Genomic DNA, 15,822 nt, shown 5'->3' on the forward strand with positions numbered 1-15,822 from the left:
CAACTGAACAAATGTCAAATTAAATCACGAAATCTCGAACAATATGTTGGTTTGTTTCCTTTTTTATTCTTTTTTTTGAAATGGAATGGTTTGAAGGATAGTCTTATTGTTCCCGTATGCCTCTTTTCTTGGAACATCTTGTAGCGTACAAACTACATACACTTTCATCCCCTAATGAACCCAAACATCTATTGCTTCGCTTGTGTTGCATGACCCGCGCTCCTCGCGACCAAAAAAAGAGGGTGTACTCGCTGCCTCTGGCTTCTTCCGATGCGCCCAACCCGATTCATCGCACGAACGCGACGCGGTACCATCGAGAACAAAACGGCGATCACCATCACCATCATCACAACAACAATAATCACCACCACCATCATCATCATCACCAACTTCGGCATCATCAACACGCTCCGTCCGAAATGCATCGGGCTAATCCCAACTGGTAAAACTCCTCGTCGAGTATAACCGGTGCGCAATATTACACTCTTCCCATACCTTCTCTTTCGCTCTTTAATCAAAGTTTTTCTTGCTAATCCAGCTTTTCTTTTCGCATTTTTTTTCTCTTGTATGTTCCCACATCTTCCCATAAAGCTTTACTAAGTCTATTGTTTTTCACTAATATGAGATGATTAAATTAATTTGCATAAGTAAAATTATTTTCATTTTTCGTAATCATTGACAAGCATCGGACACTGAACTTGCCATTTTTTTTGTATAGGAACGTTTGATCGCTAGCAATGCCTGGAAGGACTATGCTTCCGGCGCAAACACAAACTTTGCATTCGAAGCATTCGAAACGGAGGAGAAGGCGCCGCCGCCACCGGTTTCCAGCCTGCCGAGACCAAGAGAAATGATGACTAGTAACGGTATGTCTATCATGAACGGTAACGATACCATCGATGGACCAAATAGAATGGTCGGACCTAGAGCAACCTACAGCCTGCCTCGCGCGCCCGGTGCCAGACATTCGGCGCCTGTCCAACCTGGATACTATACGCAAGATCGCAGGGATCATTACGGGCGTGCCAGGAGTATGCACAATCCGGCAGGTGCCCAAGCGAATCAGCCGGACTTCTACTTTATGCCCAGTCAACGAAAATACAGTGGTGAGGTCGTGCGTGTGTACGTGGATTACGGCAGCCAGGTGGCCAAGTAGGATTTAGACCGCGTATCACACGATAGAACGATTTAATCGAGAAACCTCACTGAAATAACTTGTGTGTATGTATGTATATATATATATATATATATATATATATATATATATATATATATATATATATATATATATATATATATATATATGAGATATATATATATTATATCTGAGTTAGTAACAGAGGATGAAAAAGACTCGTAGCCTTCGCGCGGTGCTATTATCTATATTTTCTTATTCTCTTTTCCCCGCGACTTTCCTTTCCTGAAGATCCGCTTGAATCAGCTTAATAAAATGCCGGAAAGAGAAGTCTCCGTACGGAAGCATAAAAGTGGTGCTCACGACCAAAGAAAGTTATCATAAGGCGCGCGCCCTACAATCCTGTACAGAGCGCATAAACTCTCGTCAAACTTTTGTGCTTTTGTGGTGGAAAATGTATAGTTACTTAAGCCTATGTAGTCGAGAATCTGATACTCTAAAAATCCCTAAGTTCGAATATGAATCTTAGTGCTAAGTATCTAAAGATTCAAAAACAATCCAACGATCTTAAAATTTAATATCAAGAAAATATGGCGCTCTAAGGTTATGGAGTACATACAGAGATCCATGAATCCTAAATTAATAAGATCAAATTATTATGAAACTTATAAGATCGAAGACTCAGAAAATCATGTATCTAAATTAATATTTCGTTCGATGGATACGCGTCCATTGACTACGCGCAACAGTATCAAGGCACGTCCAATAAATGCATCTACTTAAAAAGAGCAAGCATGGACGTTTAAATAATAAAATATTTGTACATTTTTAAATAAAATTGATGCGTCCTATTTCTTTGATAAATTACCATTACTTATTTTCAAAGTATTATATATGTATATATATCTACAAAGAAGAATGTCATAGAAGAAGCGACGATACACACGATATAACGATGGAAATAAATGTGCGCAGTATATCTGCGACAATTAAAATGATTGTTTAGTTGTTATAGATAAAAGATGCCTATGACAATGATGACACTGTCGATATAGAGAATCGTGATGGTACGGATTATAAATTATTACAATAGTGATAAAATTAACGGTATAATACTTGTAATAATCATAATAACGATAATTGTAGCAGTAGTAACGATGGCAATAATATTACAGTATTAATTACATTAATGTCGTTAACAACGGCGTCGCGTGCAGCCAGACTTCCGGGATTCTCCATTAGTGCGATGGAATATATCGTAATGTAAGGCGACGCCAAAGATAGGCTCTCTCTCTTTCTTTCTTTCTTTCTTTTTTTATTTCTCTCTCTCTCTCTCTCCCTCCCTCCCTTTCTTTCTCTTCTTTTTGTACATTCGAAAGTACACGAACATATATCCGGAAGCCAATTGTGGCACGCACTGCCCGCTTTCCTATTATATTATGTAACTAATATCGAGCACATATTTTCGGCCCTACCATAAAGTTTATTTTATTGATTTTCTTCTGTCACACGTGCGAAGTTTGAGAAACGGTTTCTGCGCGAATTTAATACTTCCATGGCATGCTCGACGAACGTGCGAGCGCAAATGTCACGCAGAATGCACGTGACGAATAAACGTGCGATTATACTGGTGTTTATCAGAAATTCGCACCTCGAAACGTTTTGTAAAAATTATATGTACTCGCGTTCGACGAGCATGCTTATTTTTCGACTTGTCGCGATTTCTGTTTTCTTTTTAACTTTTCATTCATACATGCATTATTTTTCTATCTCTCTCTCTTTCTCTCTATTTTACTCTCTCTCTCTCTCTCACCCTTCATTCCCGCACACACTCCTGTCATCATCATCGGCACTTATACATATAACTCGTGTCAACATATTTTTTTCTCCGTCGGTCAAAGCGGTGTAGTTAGAGAATACGAACAGGCGAACATCTGATAAATGGAGTGAACACCAGTAATAAGGCTTAATTTAATTTGTTAGTAACTTGTGTGATCCTGCTATGCACGCTTTTGCTGCACGGAACCTGCTTTCATGCAAGCGTGCACTATGAATGGCTCACTCAAACTTGCTGCAGTCCATTTTTTAGTGTTTATTCCACATTTGTGACATATCTCTCTCATTCAAGTTCCATTATCTTTATGAATTTCCTTTATAACACTCTGTGACACTGACAGCCCCTTGTTCCATTTCTATCGCATCGCTCTCATTCATCTATTTGTTGTTTCACTTCCTCTGTCTGACATCGGATTCCTTGTTGGGTGTCGGTTTACTACAAAAAAACAAAACAAAATATCAGACAAAAAGTCGAATACGAGAACGAATAGAAAGTCGATCTCTATTAATATAATGTATAGTCATATTCAAAAATGCTGCAAGTTTATGATTATAAAGAATCAAAATAGGAATGGAACGAAATAGGATAAATAATTCTCATCTGCGTTTTTCTTTTTGTAAATCGGAGCAGATAATTTAGCCAAATCGCGATACATATTTTAGAATACGATATTTCTGGAACTTATCTGAAGTAGGTTCGAAGTAAACGCTCTTGGTAGAATGTGACTTTGGAGATGAGATTGGAAGGTCGGTGGAAAGAGGTCCATGCAGTGGAATATAATATTCCAAAGGTTCATTATGGGAGGTGGGTTCTAAGACATTATGTCTATGGGTAAAAATTTGAAATAGTATTCTATTATCTACATATATTTCGTAAAGATTTAATTAAAAAGCAGATATATAGAAATAAAGAGAAAGAAAGAGAAAGTATATAATCCTAAAACATACTTACGTATCAGGGCTCTGATCAGTATCGGACTCCTCGAGTTCGGCCTTATTTCGCTTCTTTTCGTAGACCAAGATGATGGCGCACAGAACAACGACCTCCACGCAAATGCCTAGGAAGGGCCAAAGTGCAGCGAGTTTATCCTTGACTCTGAGCAATGTCTCGGCCTCCGATGAGTGTTCTGCAACGGGATCGGACCAGTTGTATGACATCCTGCAGATAATGTTACCGCGATCGTTCATCTCGATGTTGTCGACGATTAGAACAGCGCCGTAGATACCAGTCTCCGAATCCTTGGCGATCTTCACACGATCCTTGCTACGCGTATAATTTTGATCCCCGAAAGTCCAAGATATTTTTACGCCGGGGCTCGGATCTTTTGCAGCGCACACCAAGTGCAGCTTCTCACCTTCCACCACGCTAGTAGATTCAGCCAAATGCGCTATCGGCCTCGCTGAAATTTTAGAACGTCGAATATGATAAAAAACTCTTTAACATAACATCTTTGCAAAAAGCTTTTTTCCTGTTTTTCTAAAATAGATACTTTTATGATAAAGTAATACTATACATATAGTAAGTTTTGTATAAGATTCTTTTATTATTTTTAATAGATATTTGATATAAAATTATGTAATATGTATTGCAGAATACTCACGTACGACTCTGTATTCAATAGTGGAGTTTGTGCCTAATTTACAAGTGTAATTTCCATAAGCCTCTTTCTTATCCTTTAAAATCTCCAGGTTGCCGGTGTCGTTGTCAATTTTGATGATGTCTTCATTGCCAGTTAGCGCTATGCTCAACGGCATCTTCTCCTTCTGCCATTGCACTTTATCACTCTTGTTTGCGCATTCGAGTACCAAAGGTATGTCCTTGGACGTAAGTACTCTAATCTTTATATCTGTGTCAAAGAGAAAAATATTGTTTTCCGATGCTTCTGCATTGAATATAACATCATGTGCAATTTACAGTTTAAATTGGATCATCGAAAAGATATACGTGTGCATTCCGTTTTCGTGTTTTACTTAAAGTTTTAAAGAAAAAGATAAAAATCTATTGTATGATATAAAAAAATCTATTTATAGCTTTATCTTAAATTGCTAAAATATTATAATGTAAGTGAGTGAGTAGCAACGACTACCATTATATTTAGAATGTCCTAAATATTCCGTAATAATAGCTAAGAAATACATGACACACAGCCAAAAAGAAGCAAACAATTCGTACAATCTAGTTTTGTAAAAAAAAGTTCATTCATTTCTCATTTACTATATAAATTGTTTGAACGGTATCATATCATCGTTAAATTACGAGAAACACGTTTTTACAATTTTTTCCAAATACAAAAATAATCATGTTTCGATTATCAGAATTGAAATTGCTGTTATCTATAATAGAGTATAACGTATAAAGATATATTAATTATATTTTACGATTAGAAACTTATGATTAATATAACGATAATTATCCGATCAATCATAAAAGAGTCATATCATGAAATTATATTTGTAAAAGAGAGATTTTTATTAATTAAGGATTTATGCAAGATATGCAAAGATAATTTAAATATTACAATAATAAGAGAGATATATCATTACTGCATAAAAATAACAAATTTCAGACTATGGGCTTTCGGATAAGATAATTTTTAATATTATTATTATTAATTTTAATGAAATGCATCAATAAGAATAGTACAATATAAATATTAATATTCTAGTCAAATATTTTCATATCAGAAGAAAGATGAATAAAATGACCTCGAGCATGCAATAAGACAATAATCAAGAATTTACTTGAGATAGCGGTGACAGAAAATATCAAGTTATCAAACGTTATCAGAGATGTAGAGACAACATTTTAGATATAAGTCATGTAGAGCTGTAAATACTTAGCTTATTAATTTAATCGATATAAGCTATATTTATTTGACAAAGAAATCTGTAATAAATGCATATGGTAATAAAGTAAAATAAGATTGCGTAAGCTACATATACCTGTAATATTATACTCTCTCATTTAGATTTTAACATTAAGTTAATCTTTTTAATGGAAACCGTAAATGTATACCACATCTTGTCGGGAAGGAGAAGGAGAATGTGCAGTGACGTAAGTATATACAGGATGTTGCAGAAAAATCACTGGAAATTCTTTTAGTGATGGATTTCTGAAGTGAGAGGATTAGAAATAAACTTATTGATGTAGTAATATATGTTTGTAACACTACAAACCGAAATATATTGAGAGATGGAAAAAATCTGCACTATTGGAGGTGCATTTGTAATCTCCGTCGTGGCTCTCCGTCGCTTGGGTCGCCGAAAGTTTGCTGGTGCCGGTGCCAGGCTTTGAGAGGACAACCAATTGACCACTGGACAGTTCGGGTTCTAGCGTCTGGCCATTCCTGGTCCATCTAATGGGATCATCGGCCTTCAAGTCGTTGCACTCAATCTCCCAAGCTTGTCCTTCGTGAACGACCATCGGTCCCGAATACGTCACTTTTATCATAAAAGAAAAAAAAAAGATTATAAGTTTATGCACCAGTGCGTAAGATACGAGAAATGATGATAAAGCTGATATCTCATTCTTCTTTTAATTAAGTTGATTCATCACTCAAATAAATTTGTAAATTTCTTAACTAAAACAAAAAATTCATAACATTATAATTATATATTTATAAATAATAAAAAATATAAATGTTAAGCATAGAGAAAATAAGGATATATTTTTTATTACAAATTAATAAATTTGAAATTCTTTATATTGTAAGTAATGTCCTCATAAATAATAATAGCAATCTTTTACGATGATGTGTCTTTCACTACTATTTACAACAGAGAGATCAGACATAGTTCGAAAATTTATCAGCCGTTATTTTCTGCCCAACTATAAAGAAGTCACGCAAGGCGAACCGGTATTTGTATAAATAGTTTCTTTTAGATAGGGGACCCTCAAAAATATCGTCTCGCCTGGATAAAAGGTAATATAAAATGCTTAAAGAATCTGTATATCCTTATTATTTATCATGAATAAATGAGTGCACCGTTGTTTTTACAAGCTTTGTTACTTTACAAATCTATTCAGAGTGAAATTTATTACATATTTTTTCAATGCACTTTTATTATCAACGGTAAAAATATTTTAATTAAAATAATAAATTCATTCGGTGTATATTTTAGTTCCCAAATTAAATTAGCTAATTCATTTTTAAATTAAATTGTATAATTTCATTAAAATTTCATTTAAAATACATCGAATACCGTACGATCAATTCACACTGAACTCGAGAAAGATCCACGTGACAAAAATGTGACTTAAGAAAAAAAATATACAGGGTGTCCTGAAAAATTTGACATACTCAAAGTGTGAAGGTAAATTGGGTCAAACTGAGTCGAAAAGTTCTATACCATTTCAAAATTCTCAATAGTTTTTGCGTTATTAATTAAAATATGTGAGCTAATGAGCGCGTTGGAAAACAATAGGCCGGTATCGGCAGGCATGTACGACGGATTACTTGTCTATGACTATGTCTTGACGGATTACTAGATTACGTCTCTTAGTAACAAAAGCATCATCTAAACGAGAGGTGAAGTCACGTCTTGCTTATATGATACTTTCGTTGCTAAGAAACGTACACAAGTAATCCATCGTACATGCCTGCCGATACCGGCCTATCGCTTTTCAACACGCTCATTAGCTCACATATTTTAATTAATAACGCAAAAACTATTGCGAATTTTGCAAAATGGTATAGGACATTTCGACTCAGTTTGGCCCAATCTACCTTCACACTTCGGGTGTGTCAAAATTTTCAGGACACCCTGTATATTCGTCCTTACTTTGGATGCAAGAGATCTGAATATCGATTATGCTTGGGAAGCGCATATTCACGCATATTTACGTCAATAAGCTACTCGATATTCTTATCGAGTTTTTTCGTTCTTACGTCACTGATTGTCATCGTATAAGTGACTATACAACTGAATATCAGCCGCACATCAGCTACAATCAGTTGACTGTCAAGTATTCGTGGAACAATAAGCCAGAATTTTCTCTCGCGAGAAACAATTAGTGGTAATTTAGCTAATTACCTTTACTAGTACACGCTCGTAGCTTTATACATATGAAACAGCTGCTCTCGGATTTTAAGGAAATATGTACCGAGTAATATTGCTGTGTCCGCGGACAAGATTAGCTTTAATTAATTTTTTTCATTAATTTCTTTCATAAAAAATTAATTTTGTAATGCTTTGTTAATCTATTTCATCCTTACCATCAAGATATTACGCAGAATATAGTTGGTATACATATTTCTCAAATAATATTTTGACACAAAATTATACGATCTTGCAAGAAAATGTATAAATGGAGCGTTTGTTGGATGCTAACAGTTTGCATAAAATTTTCCTCTCTCAGCACCGAGCTATGCGTTGATGACGAATCGGCGGAATTATACCGGCTTGATGACGTATCCGCGCATATATATGTGAGAGCTATATGAGTATTGTTTCACAGTGATAACAATAAAGCATAGTCAGAGAGCAGATTATTATTTATGTCGCTGTACGATTTAGTTGAGTGATTAAAATAAAATATTTACGATGTTATTAACGTCGACTGAGAAGAGAACAGTCGATTAGAATACAAAACAAGCTACTCACCTAGCCACTTTCAACATAGTGTTGATAGTGAACTAAATATTATCGCGAGAATTATTTAATGAAGAATAAAAAAATTCCGAGAACGAATAGCTCGTTTGACGTATTTTTATTTGATCATTCCCGTCACCCATCATATAGAATTGTATAAGGACGAATCTTAAAATAACAATCAAATTAATATATCGTTTATTAACTGAATTAATAAAGCTTGATTACTGTTATTGATTTATCCTGGCCGTTACTGGCGATAATATCAAACATTTTTTACTCAATGTTTTCGATGTTCTCGGCAAAATCCAATCCAATTGAACAACAGAGAGAGGAGAATTGTCCGATGGACTGACACTGCGCCAAATGCGAATCAGCGGGGCACGGTAACTCAGAGAAAATCAATAAACTACGAATGTTATTTTAAGACCACGCTTTCACGAAGGCTCCACGCAACTGAAAATCCAAACCAAGTCCGCGTCAGAGACTAAACGAGGATATGGATTCTTAATCTTTCTCGATGTATTCCCGGAGAAAATTCTCGATAAGAATGCAACTTGTCGCTTTTAAATCGATATAGGGAAAGCGAAAATTAACATGAAAAGACGTGACACTTCTGTAATGAGCGATTGGATTTTTAAGCGAATGATCTATGAGTTGAATTCTTACAATTGAAAAAGGTATCCTTCACGAAATCTCACGATTCACATTTCCAGCTCGTGATTGTATCTTTCTACAGTTTGCAAAAACATTGCAGCACGCGAAAGCTAAACCATCCTTTCTCAAAGATGTATGTGTCACATCAAACATTGGCAAAAGCATAAAAATTTTGTAGACTGCTCTACTATTTTTTCTGAGTATGTGTGCAAAATCTGAGCACAATTCTCTTAATTTTGGAAATTATGTAAATTTAAATTTAATATTGATTCTTATGAAAAATCGCGTATTATAGCATTTAATGACAAATTTAACAACAAAAAAATATTGCCAACAAAATAAAAATTTTCACATATATTAAGAAAGCTCTAATAAATATTTTTGCAAAACTTGATTTAGATTCATTTACTCGTTTAAAAGTTAATTACTAAAAATTGTAGAAAAATATTATCTCTCTCTCCCTCTCTCTCTTTCTGCAAATTACTCGTTTTTTTGTTTCTTGAAATTGATTTCAGGAGATATTCGATCAAAAGTTTTTGTCATAAATTAGAAAAAATATTAATTACAACTATTTTCTTTTATGAAGATATTAAAAATTATATTATATTTTGTAATACTTCAATTCTTTTTATAATCCGAATTTATTTATTTGATATTTCAAACAGTATAAATATAAGAAATGTTTTTTTTTAAATAATTTTGACAGTTTTTACTATTGTACAGTCAAAACATCCTTACATTCGTAATCAAAAAGATTCGTCGCTTTTTATGGTAGATGCTTTGCTTTATCTTATACGCTTCTTTATCATTATATATTGTTTATAGACGACAGAAAAAAAATTACAGTCACGAGACCAATCTCTTTCGAAGAATGCGAATCTTATATAAATATCACTAATGATATTCGCGAGGCTATCAAGATTTTGCGATATATAATGTGTGCAATTCGTTGCGCTAATCACGACAAGATGCGACACTTTTGAAGTATATTCCCAAACTCGTCTTTTGAGATCTAAAATGTCGTCGTCTCTATGTTTCGAACGCGTCAGAAAGACCATGAAACTTCGCATACGTTTAGGAATCGTAAAAATAGATGCATCCTTGCAGGATGATACGTAAGCGTTTCTCATCTGCTGTTCAAGAATAGAAATGTTTCTTGACCACCTGAACGTGGTGACTAGAGATATCGTGGCTGGGTAGAAGAGCGATATTACGACAGCAGATTAATATTCTCTTTATGCAAATCTAAAAAATTTCCAATAATATGTTAAAGAATACAAGAATATTAATGTTAGTTCATGTTTAAGAGCCAAACTATCGATTCCCAAAGTTTATTGACCCTTTCAATCAAATCTCAATACCACCCACGGAGGTCGTCAATCTCTAATGGTCTTTCGAAGAAACCTACACAAATTATATGTAGATTTGTAGCTCGACCTTGAAAACTAAACGATCAGCGCGACGTCTAGCGGAGAGTCACGAGAGTCCGGCGAGACGGCGCCGATTCAATTCGGAATATGATCGGACGTATGTTGCGCGGTTTATAGATGTAATAAAAATAGGTGGACCCCGCAGCTATTCGGTCAAGTTTTTAGCGTTCTCGCACAGAATTTGGCACAAACGCAGACAGACTTTCCTCTCTCTCTCTCTCTCTCTCTCTCTCTCTCTCTCTCTCTCTCTCTCTCTCTCTCTCTCAACAGTGTAATCTCCCCACGCATCGTCTATATATCGGAGCTAAAGTCTATATAACGATTTCCTCGGTGAGGACAGATACCAGATTATGGGTTACCATTCGCGAGTCGAGTTTTCTGGCTGGACGGAAAATAGGGTCAATCGTTGCGCAACAAAAGTCGCCGCGGCGCGAATAATTCGTCGTTCTCGACGAAGTCATCGTTATCATCGTCATCATCGCCGACGTCGAGTTGCGAACCCGTATTTTCGCGCAAATTTAAAAACGATCCGATCGCTTGCATCGCGACACAAGGCATGCAGCAGAGGTGTTCAACGTTGACAGCAGCCTCTTGCGAGCCCTTCGTTGGAAAGGTCGCGATGACGCCCAGTTATTGACGCATCGATTGTTATCAATGATAAAAAGTATTTACTAGCCTCATCGATGTAGGGTTAAAAAAGATCCGATGTGATAGTTTTTCGATGTAGGATCTTGAATATCTTCTATCGATTAGAAAAAAAAAAAAACATTTTATTTTTTTTCACATTATATATTTAATACAATATTAATACAATATTAATACAATAATATAATTAATGTGTATATCTTTAATAATTATATGCGATATAAAAGACTAATGTACGTTTTTCCTGCTATAAATTGTTGCATTTTCGATAAAAAAAAGTGCTCTTTTGCATAAATTATAAATTTATTCGCGTGATATTTAAAAGTTTCATTACGAAACATCACGGAAAGAAAACTCATGAGAGACGCTCAATTTTCTAATTTTTGAGAACATATTATTGGAATACTAAATATATAAAACGTTAAATTTTGCACGCCGATAACTGAACACAATCGCACAAACGCTTATAATTAACGATTTCATACATATATTAATATTGATGTGAAGTTAACACCATATAAAGATATCGCGAGATCATCGTACATATGCGTACGATATATTTACATCAATTATTTGTCATGTAATATGTCCGTTATGGTGTATAGTCTATTTATTGATTATAAACTTTATTATTTTTTTTTAATTTACTCGACAAAGCTTCTGTGAAAGTTAAAAAGAAGCATGTGCGATGGTTAGCAATATCCCTCTTACTTTCTTTCCTTCCCTCCCTCCATCTCTCTCTCTCTCTCTCTCTCTCTCTCTCTCTCTCTCTCTCTATCACTATCTCGCGAGGATGCACACAGTTGCAGCATTATCGACTAACTTTTTTAGAACACATCCCAACGGTGTCAATAAGGTCTCATTAAATGACCTAGAAAGCGACGTTAGCCACAAGATACTTAACAAATCATAGAAAATGTTAATAAATGTTTCGAGATGTAAGTCACTTCCGGACACTCTTTCCAGTCATTCATCTCATTGAACTGCAATTTATGAACGTATCCCCATCGTAATATTCCAAAAATTGTTGTGTTAAAGCTATATCGAATTTGGAAAAAAGAATACTTTGTTTTCTTCGCAAAAAGTGATTTCTGTAATGGAGTATAAGAGGCTTCCCTTATTTATGTGTTTTCAAGTGATGTATATGTGTGTACACACTGCATGTAAACTTCTCTTCGCGCGCTCAGCGTGTGTTTTATAAAAAGTATCCATCATTTATCTTCATACATGTTTTTAATGATTGTGACTGTGTGTTAATGAGCTTCGTGTGCGGCTGCAACACAGAAATGAGTCCGACGAGAGCGAAATTTTCGGTTTCGTCTGTGCGGAAAGTTTCTTCTTCTCTCGAATCTTGATGTATACATCGTTTTGATAGGAGTGTCGGTAGCGTGCTGTAAATATTAGCAACCCGCAAAAAGATTGTACCGATGAAATCTGGTAATATATTCATAAACACGAAGCAGCACGAGATCTCTCCAACGCGAACTTGACAAAATTACGTCCAAAGAGCAAACATGATTTACACTCTGCATATATTACTTTAGCATATCCTTATGCAATAAAATTGTGTATGTGGATATTTTTAACATCCACAAAAAAAAAGTTGCCAATAATGTTGAAATGACAAATCGCTTGAAAAAAAATAAACAAATTAATAACAATAAATTAATAATAATGAAACGCAACGTGTATCGACAAATGCCGATTTTTTCCAATTTGTGCCCTAATTTTTTTCATTTATAAGGCTGTTAAAATACAAAAATTGTAATAATTAATGTTTCTGGGCAATCTAAAAGATCACACGATATGATAGACATGTGGATACGAAATTACAATCGTGTCCATCATGTTAAATACATGATGAAATGTATTTAACAAAAAACTTTAGTCTGCAGAAGTTATAATCGCCCCCCATCGGGCTCAAACGCGATTTCGGAGATGTTCCATTTTCGTATCTAACTGAAAGCTCGGTATATGCGCTCATCGTACATTCTTTTTTTTAACGCTGGACGCCTCTGTCTTTATTACTTGTATAAAATCGGAGCAAGCTCTAATATAGGAAAATGACCGTCAACTTGAAATAATAGTTATGTTTCCCGAAACATATGTAGTATAAAATTTCATTTTCCCTCTCGCGACGATTTTTAATGAAAGTCTTTAAAACAATTTTATATTTAAAATTATCCCTCCCCCTACTCCCTCCAAAAAAAAAAAAGAAAAGCGGATGATAATTTTGCTTTGAAAACTCTTCAAGATTAGATATAAGATTGAAGACAATGTTTAAAATTTAACGGTTCGTAAAAATAATAATTCTAATTTTAAAGCACCAATACTGTTAAATATAATTAATTGCGCGTACGGTTGTCTGTATTACGATCGTAATTTACGAGAGGACACTATGAGAATTGTTAATCCAGAATTAATTAAATCTAACTGTCACGCGAGCCAGCCTTAGTCAAATGTTGATGAGTATTGATCAAATCAATCGCGAAAGTCGCGTTGGAAATACAAGTTAGGCAAACTTGATTCATACTTATTTTTACATCAACTTTTATATAATACTTTTAAATTCGTACACCATTTGTTGTACTATCCGAAAAAGTGACTGGTTGCCTAATCGATGAGGAGGACGACCATGATGAAAAGCATCGTCATAGATAGGTAGTTACTCGAGTATCGTTGTGTGATAATTTTGTCATATGAGTTATATCAATACAATGAATTATTTATGCAATATTACATTGATAATATTGTTGATGACGAAACTAACTATTGCGCCATGCGTCGAGACATATTAGAATCTTTTAAATTGCAAAGTGTCCTTTCTAAGGAACCGAATCGATTAGCGAATTCTTGCAATGCCGATCATTACTACGATGATTCATCATGACTAATTATCGGCCTTAATGTAAATCACAGTGTCGAGTGAGAAAAATCGAATATCTCATTGTAGAAACGATCAGATGGTCGACCTTGTCGTGGAAGAAAGAATAACTAGGAATCGTGAAAAAGGACAAACGAAGATCGCGCCGCGAATGTTGGCCGAAAGGAGCCTGTGCCTGAGACTCACCTGCCTGGACCGTGACGAGGGTGCCCACCGCTAAATATAGCAGCCCCAGCAGCACAAAAACGGCTCGCCTCTCCATCCCGGTGGCGCTGCTGCTGATGTACGCGGTGACGCGTGACCACGATCTGACAATACGATATCAACGACGAGCACCACGTCGATGATCCACTTCGTCGTTCCGCAAAGCGAAAGGGCAGCCGTCCTTTCACGAATAGATAAACGTTTGCCGATAGCCCTAGATGGTGAACCGTCTTCGAGAACGTCGTATCGTCGTCCTCGTCCTTGTTCTCTCTCCTGTCAGTCTGTCGGTCAACCGCGAACAAATTTCTTTTTCACCCGGCCGTACGTGATTGACGATCGTAAACTGCCGTTCGTATCGTTCGCACGAGAATACCCGTCACACCGCTACTGCTACTACTGCTTCTTCTCTTCCTCCTTTTCACCCTCCTGCGCCGCCGTCGCCGATGATGAGAGCAGACACGAGTTATCACTGACGTCTTATCGTTATCTCTACACTCGGCTCTTATCTCTTAATGCGCACTATACACAGAGCCTGTACGGGTATCACTAGGATCACCACTATCGCTTGCCGTCCTTGTCGTCGTCGCCGCCGCCCCGTCGTCGCTCCCTCTTCCTCGTTATCGATATTGTCGTCGGGTTCAACTAGAAGCGAGGATAGATATAGAGAAAGGAACGAGAGGAGAGGAGAGACAATTAAAGATCCCCGTGACAAATAACACCAGGAGAGCACCTACGAATGGCAATGTCAGAAGAAAAATGGCGGCCGTTATCTTCTGCTAGGTGCTTCGCACGGACGTTCTTCTCGCTCTGTCGCTATTCGTTCCCTCTTTTTCTGACAAAGCGATCTTAAGGCACTCAGCGCCCTCTGCTTTGTGTTACTGCCGCGCCACTTTGGCTGCCACTTTGATTGACCAATAAGAACAAAAAGAGCAAAGATTTCTTTATTCTGATTGGTTAATGTAATGCTTCGAAGCATTTCTAGCATTTCTTCCCGACCGCAGCCTTTAAGATACGTTCAGACAAAACGCGTGCACACAGACTTCCATATCGAGAGACTCGGCAATGTCTCGCGTCAAGTATAGCGAGGCACATCGTGTATCTATACGCGAGTCGGTCAGTTGCAAGTATCTCATAATTACGGTTTGCAAGAACGGCTGAGCCGATCGAACTTTTAATAGCGATAACTAGGTCTTGATTATATAAGGAAAATGTCTTTATTTTTGCGCTACTTGATCTATAATCAGAGATATTATGATGAAAAGTTCCATATGTGAAAATTCTTGTTTAAGAAATGTTCACGTCATTATTATCAACAAATATGTATAGATATATAATATATATATAATATAATATAATATAATATAAGATATATAATATAATATAATATAAAATGTTCATTTGTTGCTTTCGACGAAAGATTGCACTAGCGTTGTTCTGAG

The 15,822-nt window shown here is 35.9% G+C and overlaps 2 protein-coding genes across 6 annotated transcripts in view; one reads left to right on the forward strand and one right to left on the reverse strand.

Moving 5' to 3' along the window:
- LOC126849621 (uncharacterized) overlaps positions 1 to 1,252 on the forward strand; it is a 31,313-nt gene extending 30,061 nt beyond the window's left edge. For 3 of the 5 annotated variants that reach the window (XM_050591633.1, XM_050591623.1, XM_050591659.1), the window contains one exon: positions 719 to 1,252. In XM_050591633.1, coding sequence (XP_050447590.1) covers positions 719 to 1,156 — 438 coding nt within the window. In that variant the 3' untranslated portion in view covers positions 1,157 to 1,252. Of the gene's footprint in view, positions 1 to 239; positions 469 to 718 lie in introns of all 5 variants that reach the window. The other 2 variants (XM_050591650.1, XM_050591641.1) reach the window with 2 other exon arrangements.
- A 435-nt stretch (positions 1,253 to 1,687) lies between these two features.
- LOC126850828 (basigin) lies at positions 1,688 to 15,197 on the reverse strand. The gene is made up of 5 exons (XM_050594198.1): positions 14,366 to 15,197; positions 6,149 to 6,412; positions 4,573 to 4,818; positions 3,924 to 4,371; positions 1,688 to 3,407 (listed from the first exon to the last, which is right to left on the reverse strand). The coding sequence occupies exons 1-5, from the start codon at positions 14,439 to 14,441 to the stop codon at positions 3,362 to 3,364; spliced, it is 1,080 nt and encodes a 359-aa protein (XP_050450155.1). The 5' UTR covers positions 14,442 to 15,197; the 3' UTR covers positions 1,688 to 3,361.
- Positions 15,198 to 15,822: the final 625 nt, after the last annotated feature.

Source organism: Cataglyphis hispanica, chromosome 1 (assembly GCF_021464435.1).
Source record: "Cataglyphis hispanica isolate Lineage 1 chromosome 1, ULB_Chis1_1.0, whole genome shotgun sequence".
NCBI classification, from domain to species: Eukaryota; Metazoa; Arthropoda; class Insecta; order Hymenoptera; family Formicidae; genus Cataglyphis; species Cataglyphis hispanica.